The sequence below is a fragment of the Kryptolebias marmoratus genome, linkage group LG15, assembly GCF_001649575.2.
Source record: "Kryptolebias marmoratus isolate JLee-2015 linkage group LG15, ASM164957v2, whole genome shotgun sequence".
NCBI classification, from domain to species: domain Eukaryota; kingdom Metazoa; phylum Chordata; class Actinopteri; order Cyprinodontiformes; family Rivulidae; genus Kryptolebias; species Kryptolebias marmoratus.
In genome coordinates this window covers 26,036,197-26,044,360 of record NC_051444.1, presented here as the reverse complement: position 1 = coordinate 26,044,360, position 8,164 = coordinate 26,036,197, and the positions used below count along the sequence as shown (strand labels likewise).

At 36.3% G+C, this 8,164-nt stretch overlaps 1 protein-coding gene across 1 annotated transcript; it reads right to left on the bottom strand.

Annotated features, from left to right (window-relative positions):
* Positions 1-429: 429 nt before the first annotated feature.
* On the bottom strand, positions 430-4,650 carry LOC108234755. Its single transcript, XM_017414187.3, has 5 exons — positions 4,492-4,650; positions 2,145-2,957; positions 1,993-2,040; positions 1,777-1,855; positions 430-1,662 (listed from the first exon to the last, which is right to left on the bottom strand). Exons 1-5 carry the CDS (start codon positions 4,556-4,558, stop codon positions 1,491-1,493), a joined length of 1,179 nt encoding a protein of 392 aa, XP_017269676.1. The 5' UTR covers positions 4,559-4,650; the 3' UTR covers positions 430-1,490.
* Positions 4,651-8,164: the final 3,514 nt, after the last annotated feature.

Below are 8,164 nucleotides of genomic sequence, written 5' to 3'. Positions count from 1 at the left end.
CAAACACAATTTTTTTTTTATAATCTATTGGTTTTTAAATAATCTCCAAGAATTAAAACAGAATATTTCTCAGTTTTCTTATTGTTTTCAAGTAACAGCAACTCTTGAGACTGACTGCTTAAAGATTTGATTATTTAAAGGTTTTAAGATGATGAAAGAAGTTGGCTTACGTGTGTAGGAACGTTGTTGCTGGCAGCTAAAGTATGTCCACATAGTGTGAGAAATTAACAAGCCATCCAGTTTGTGTGGCTTTGTCATCTTGAAAAAAAATAAAACGGTAAGAAAACTGTGAGTATATGCTAAATTACAGTAAACTCACTCTTACATAAAACCTTTCTCACAGTTGATCACATGAACATGTTTAAACAATGTTCCAAAAAATGTTCGCAAAGTGTGTAATTGTTTCAACACTTGTGTGTAAATACTTAATGAAACACAAATAAATGTTTATTGATGAGATGCCGTTGTGTTTATTTCCTGCGAAACGTGGGACGTGGCGAATGTTAGGTAAGTGTATTTTACAGCATTTCAAGTGCTGCGTGGGTGTCAAGAGGAGCCATTAAGATGCAGGTTCAGATCCGAGCTTACATAATGAACGCAGGAGAGCAACGAAGCAGCTTAATATAAGTTACAATCCACAAAATGGTTTTCAATAAAATTACAACAAAGGTTACAATAACATAAAAAACACACTTTAGAAAGTATTTTGACCACACTGAAAACATTTGTAAAAAAAAAAAAAAAAACCTGAAAATTTGAAAAAAATAATAAAATAATTATACCTACAGTAAAAACATAAAAAAAAAAAAAAACATTGAAAAAGCGCTGGGTGGCACAGTGAGGCAGTTGTTAGCGCTGTCTCACTTCAAGAAGGTTGCAGGTTTTCATCCCAGCATCTCTATGTGAAAGTTTGTATGTTCTCCCCATGCAGAAGTAGGTTTCCTCCCACAGACCAAAACATGCATGTTAGGTTTATTCATAGCTCTAAATTGTCCCTAGATCAGAGTGTGAATGGTTGGTTGTCTCGTTGTCTCTATGTGGCCCCGTGATGGACGTGCAACCTGTCCATGTTGTCCCCGGCCTCACTCACAGTGACTGCTGGAGATAGGCTCCAGCTCGGAAAGACCCGGAATGGAGAAAAAAAAAGCGGGTAAAGAATATGAATGGATGTAAAAGTGCTTTGACTCTGACTTGAAATAAAGGACAAATGTACGCTTTCCCTGAACAGTTTTCTTTGTTAAAAAAGTCAATTTTGCAATAAATATACCAGCCAAAATATACATTTTAAATATATATTCTCCAAGTAATGGTTTGCTGAAAGTTTTTGGAAGACAGCTTGAGCAAACAGACCATGAATCTCTGTCAGACAAAGCTAAGAACTGTGGAACTCTGTGCAACTCCACAATTAAATAAAATCCAAACTTCTGCTCAACTGTCCGTACATTTTTGTTCCTCAAATTTAAATTTTCAATTGCTTGTGTCTCTCAACCTCAGTCGGATGAACAGTTCTCAGGAATATCCTCCAAGGGAATAACAGTGTACTCTCCATTATTCCCATTCTCCTTAGGCTCATCTTTGTGCATGAAGGTCTGCATCTCTTGCTCCCTCTGCTGGTTTGAGGAGTTTGCCTTGGTGATGGGTACCTGGTTTGGATGATTCCATCTGCAAAACAAGGGGCAACAAAGAGTTATTTACTGTTCAAAGAGTCATTGTCATATATGTATATATATACACACACACACAAACACATGTTTTCTTCTGAAAATCAATTCTTACTTGTCTCTAGTGGCAATAGCTGCACAAACTGCCACAAGTGCTGCAAGTGCCACAATAAATCCAACAATGATTATCCAATCTAGATGTAGGGAAAAAAAGGTTACTTTGATGAAATAACTTAAGCAAGAGTTAAATGATTCTGAGATGCATTTTAATATACATATATATATATATATATATATATATATATATATATATATATATATATATATTTACCTGGTGTGACATGTCCTTTGTGCATGTTCGATTCATTGTCCTCATTTCCTGTAAGAAACATAGACATAGACAATCAAGAAATTATTTGTTATTGTTCTTTTCTTGTTTCTTTTTCTGTAATTACAAATTTTATTCAGTCAGAGAGAATTTACCATTTCCGATTTCCTTGCTGTGTATTAACATTTCAGTTTCAGTTTGGACGTTTTGTAGTGGTCCGAAGATACGGGATTTTTTTATTTTCTCTGATGGCACCTCAGAAGGTCGATTCGATGTGGATGTTTTTGTTGACTCAGATATTGGGGAAGCAACAGTAGTGCTTTTCACAGACTTCGTTGTGGAGGCAGGGTTATGAATGTGTGAAAGATCTAGTGTTGTAGTTGAAAACAGTCCACTTCCTTCTCCAGATTGTGTAGGAGATTCCTCAGTACCACTGCCATCTGTAAAGAAACCTGTGAAATCTTCACTCGTCTGGAAAGTAGTGGATGAAGCAGCAGTGGTCTCCATCACACACGTTTGTGTGGAAGTAGGAACATTTGGAGCTGTGTTTGGAGAGAATCCACTTCCTTCCAAAAACTTTCTAGAAGACGTGGGGTCAGCACTGCCCTCTGTTGTGAAATCTGTTAATGGCTGATCAGAGACTTGGAAGACTGAGAATTTGTCCATCACAGTCTGGGTTGTGGGGGTTGGGCTCTGAGCATCTGACACACTCAGAGGTGTAGTTTGATAGTTTCCACCACTGCCCTCAGTCATGTTATCTGAGGACAGCTGTTGGGATTCTTGAATGACCACCGGTGTTCGGGGGGATTCAGTACTGGATGATGGAACATTTCTGTCCATTGCAGACTCTGTTATGGTGCTTTGAGCTTTTGAAACACTCATAGCTGTAAAGTGGTCAACAATGAACTCTTCTGCTTTGACCTCATGGTAAACGTCCTCTTCGAGGTTGGCAGGGATCTGGGTCACAGCTACAACAAAGAGAGAGAAAAAAGAAAAGAAGTCCATGGATCAACTTAAGTATTTACCAACCAGCCTTGACATGAGCAGGAAGGAAAGTTACTGAGTTCTTTTGATGTATTACAACAGAACCTAATAGCTTACTTGCTTGGCCACAAATTCTTGTGTTAGCTTGTTTTGCACCCTGCTTAGATAAGGTGTGGTGAGAAACAGTGATGATTAACCCATGTGACTAAATATGGGTTAACAAAAGAGACTGTGGCCTCACCAAAACATCCGTTTAAATATCTGACACACCTATTAGAAAATAGGTGTGTCAAATATTATTATGTATATCAGAAAGTTAAGAGTGATGAGGCAGTTTTATTTTGGAGCAAGGACATATTTGTGCTTTTAAAGAGGAAACAGTACAACAAACCAATCAGTTTATTTTAGAATGCATGCATTTTTTTTCTCATTTAAATATGCATTATAGTGGTATAGTTGTGTCTTATGCCAAAGTATAACAACACTGTGCTGCAAAGAAAAAAATCCAAATTTCATTTTAGCTACAATATGTCCATTGCACTTTGATTTAACATGTTGTACAGGTTATTGAACTGTTTAATGGGTTTCAGCATTTCCTTTATTATTATTTTTCATATTTGCACAAAAAAATACATTTCTATATCTCTGAATACCGAGCACCTCCATTTATTGATTTTTTTTCCCTCTTAGACTTTTTAGCTATTATGCAATTCAAATGAAAATTATTGTTTAGGAAAATCACAGAGGTTTGTGTTTTTCCTTTATACTGCTCATCTTTTAGTAAGTTAAATGCTTTAATGCTCTGCTGCTTTCACAACAGCAAGACAATGGAAACAATTGTACACTATGTTTTATAACAACATTAGTTTATACTTTTAATATAATTTGTGAATAATTCTGGAAATAAATGATCAATTGAGGAACTCTTTAAAGAATGTTTAAAAATGTCCTAATATCTAATCACACACCTCCAGTTTTCATTATTACTCAGTCATGTTCAGATCAGGTGTTTCCCCCGATGAGGTTACTGGTTGCCCAAACTGGTGAAACAGCTATTTGCTGATCTTTGGTTTCACAGTATTCAAGATAAAAGTGTTAATGCACCTCCTGGAGCAGCTTACAACTTTTCACAAAGACCTCTGTGTGTTCTCTAGAGGTGCAATTGAGATCTGCGCAAGAGAAATGAAATCTGACCCTCGCAGAAAGAGTTAGACCTGAAAAATAAAAACCACCTTGGGTGGCAGCAAGGGATGTGCTGACTCACTGCGCAAAAAGGAGCTGGAATAAAAATTAAAACTCTTAGACTTACTTTGCTTGTCAGACCGAAAATTAATCACTATAGCGTTCTAAACCAAATAATATTTAAATGTTGGGTTTTCGTGATAAATATTCAGTTGTTTTTTTTATTGTTATGATAATATAACAATGGTTTTTAATTATGTAATAATATTAAAATTTAGTTGCTGACTTAAATGTTTAGTAATATTTCCATAACTAAAATGAACAAATGTCACTTACTATTAACAGGTGTTGGGTGGACCACAACAAAAAGTCCAAGAAAAACTCCCAGAAGAAGATTCGTCATCTTATTAAAAGCAGTGGACCGAAAAGATCTGACGTTACCTATCAGCAAGCTGGAATTATGTGACACACTGAGCCGAGAATCTGAAGCAGATGAGCACACCTTCACCTTTTATACGTAGGTGTCACGTCAGGAGATTGGCTGGTAACACCCAACACAGGGAGACACACCTGTTCTAGAAATTTCCTTCTGCACACACTTTCCCACGCTGTTCCCCCCACCTCTTCCTCCTCAGGGTTAGGGTTGGGGTTAGTATTACAAATACCTCATGATCCCCCCCCCAAAAAAAAAAGGTTTCACTTATGACTTTGGTTATGTAAAAGTAACTATCATGACAACAACATACGGGAATGCAGCAAGGCTTTGTCAACATCTCAGGCTTCAAAGATTCCATGTAGCTAATAGGAAAAAAACAGTGCAGTAAAACTGACAAAAGGTAGTGATAGATAGATAGATAGATAGATAGATAGATAGATAGATAGATAGATAGATAGATAGATAGATAGATAGATAGATAGATAGATAGATAGATAGATAGATAGATAGATAGATAGATAGATAGATAGATAGATAGATAGATAGATAGATAGATAGATAGATAGATAGACCCGAATGGGCAGGTGTTTTCAAAAAGACCTAGAATAGATGCACCCAGCCTGACAATAACAAACGAACTTCGCGAACATGAATAGAGAACAAACAAGAAGAAAAAACAAGGAACAGGAATTACATGCTGCACATTGTAATGGTACTAAGTACAATATATAGGAACTGGAAAATGCACACAATTTAAAACAAACGTGTGAAGGGAGTTTGTTATTACAAGAAAACTGAATTGGTAACATGTTTGTTGTTTCTGCCTGTTTTCTCTATTCCCACATAGAAAGGTTTTTGAACAACTTTAGCTCTTTTGACATCCTTTTCAGAACATGGAAATGTCTGCTACAAAATTAAGATAAACAGGAATTTCATCTGATGATCAAAACTGCTAAGGATAAAAATACACTGTTGTTGTCCTTGTGTAGAAAGAAGGTTTAAGATAAGATCACATACCAGCTTACCAGGCCTGACATGAAAACAAATAATCAGATAATTCACCTTGTGTAACTTTTGAAATTAAATTATGAGAAAGACATCTAAATTATTGGGTGAAACTGTTTTCACAACAGGGTGAACGCTACCCATCTGACTGGAAAAGCCATTGGAAAGATCTCAAAAAATACATTCGGCATAATAAATTACTCAGTTTTGGAGACACATGAAACAACACACCCATTCTTCATCTATCTTTCATATCGTTCCATCTCCTATCCTTCTCATGCCACAGCAAAAACAGGAACTTAAATTTCCATTCTTCTGCAGCATTGTTTCAAATGTTTGAAGCAGCAATTTATGACTTAGCTGAAACAGTTTTACCACAAACTCAGTTTTGTATCATCTCCCTTCAGATTTTGTGTACTGTATACTGAATAATGGTTGTTATGGTACGGTGGTATTTGTAAAACTGATGCGTCACTGATGAGCTGTGGCCTCAGGCTATCTGGCACATACATGAAGTTGCAACATGCGTCATGAAGCAAGTGTGGGTGAGTTCTTGTTCAAACTTGTGTTCCACACCCAGACTTCACTGCTGTCTGCCATTCTTAAAGTGGACTTTTACAGTATGCTGTGATACATAACATAATGACAAGACTAAAGCACAAGTCTTGTGCTTACACTTTTCAGTGTATCTTTTTATTAGGCTTTGTTGTCTGGTGAGTGTGAAGGTTACAGAAGAGTGGAGTTTGGCAATTATGCAATGAAGGAAGTAAAATCCTGTGACAGAATTTATGGGGAAATCAAGAATGTTTTTTCTTTAGTAAGATATTTATGTAAATTGCTGTAAGATTAAAAAAATTGTTTGTTCTTTTTGCAGTTTTTACACAAATCAGTGTTAAAGAAAGCTGCTGTCAGGATTTCAGTGAACTTATCAAGATTTGGAAAAGATTAGGATGCAACCATCAAACTTTAATTGTTTTGCTGAATCAGTAATGACTGAATACTTAGTTTCAGTTGAGCAGTTGCTACGGACAATTAGGTGTTTGAACTAAGAGCAGTATTTTACTTTGCTTGAACTTAGCATAGCATTTCCTTGTTGTAACTTTATCTGTTTAGCTGTAGTATTTGTCTGATTTTTATAAGGTGTCCCTAAGTTTTTTGAAAGGCACAGATAAATAACATTTATTCCTACCTCCACCAAGGAGAGTTTGCTTTTGGTAGTGTTTGTTTGTTTGGCTGGCTGTCTGTCTGTTTTCAAAATTACTCAAAAAGTTATGAACATAGTTTCATGGAAATTTCAGAAAACGTCAAACATGGAACAACTGATTCCATTTTAGTGGTGATCCGGTCAAATTTCAAGGTCAAAAGTCAAGATCAAGGAATGTTAAACTCCACAGCTGGATAACTCATGGGTCAAAGATGATCACTGTTGATTTCAAGGTGACAGGGTCAATGTCAAGGTCACAGATGACCTATTGCTGTATCTGTGCAACCATGTAGCGGAGGAAATTTAAACTGCACCGTTTAAGATGCACTCAGGTTTAAGATGATGCCTGTTGATTTTAAAGTTTATGGGGTCAAAGTTTAGGGTCACAGGCAACCCATTTGTTAAAAAATTGTCTCTGCTCCTACATGTGACCCTTTTGTTTCCTCCACCAAGGTTGCGGTGTTTCCAGTTGTGTCCAGTGGTTTGTCTGTCAGTCTGTTAGCAAAGATTGAGTAAAAACTAATGAACAGATTTGGATTAAATTTTCAGGAAACATTGCAGTTGTCACAAACCCCCCCCCCCCAAAAAAAAACAATGGATTCAATTTTTGGTGGTGATCCAAATTATGATCTGGATTGCACTATTTTTTAATCACGCTAAGGGCTTGGCAGAAGTTTGCACTCTCTGAATGCAAACCTCTGCCAAGGCATTATTACAAGTGCATTATTATGAATGTTTGTTCTGTATGACACTTTTGGCCAAAGGTCTAATACATAGAGAGATTTTAAGGGACTAAACACTCTAGTTCCCATTTTTTGACTCACCTCAAACTACCTTTTTGTCTTTTAAATCTCACTTTATATAGGTTTAAAGTTAAAAAAAAAAATTCATATTATAAAATGTACAAAAAGGATATATATTTGTAGGCCCCTTTCCAGTGCATGTCTACTGACCTTTTCAAGCCAATTAAGAGTCATTATTTTTGTTCTTCTGCTTCACTTTATCTCATGTTTTATGGAAGCCATCATAGTTCCAGTTTCCAAAATCCTGAGGCAACCCAATAACCTATAAACAGCAGCCCTTACCTTTCTTATGTTTGGAGCAAACACATTCGTCATTTCAAAAGACACATAAGATGTCTACCTTTTTAAAGAGTGATCCAGACTCTCCACTCATTAATTTTATAAATATTTTTAGTCCTACTCAGGGTCGTGAGAGGCCAGCACCCAGAAAACCGAATCTTTGACTTTACATATTTTTTTCTTGTCAACAGGTTCTATGTAATTGATTTTTTTTTGTTTGTTTTTGATGGATGGATGGAACATGTAAAGGTTACCTCCAGTTAGTTTGTGGACCTCCCTATG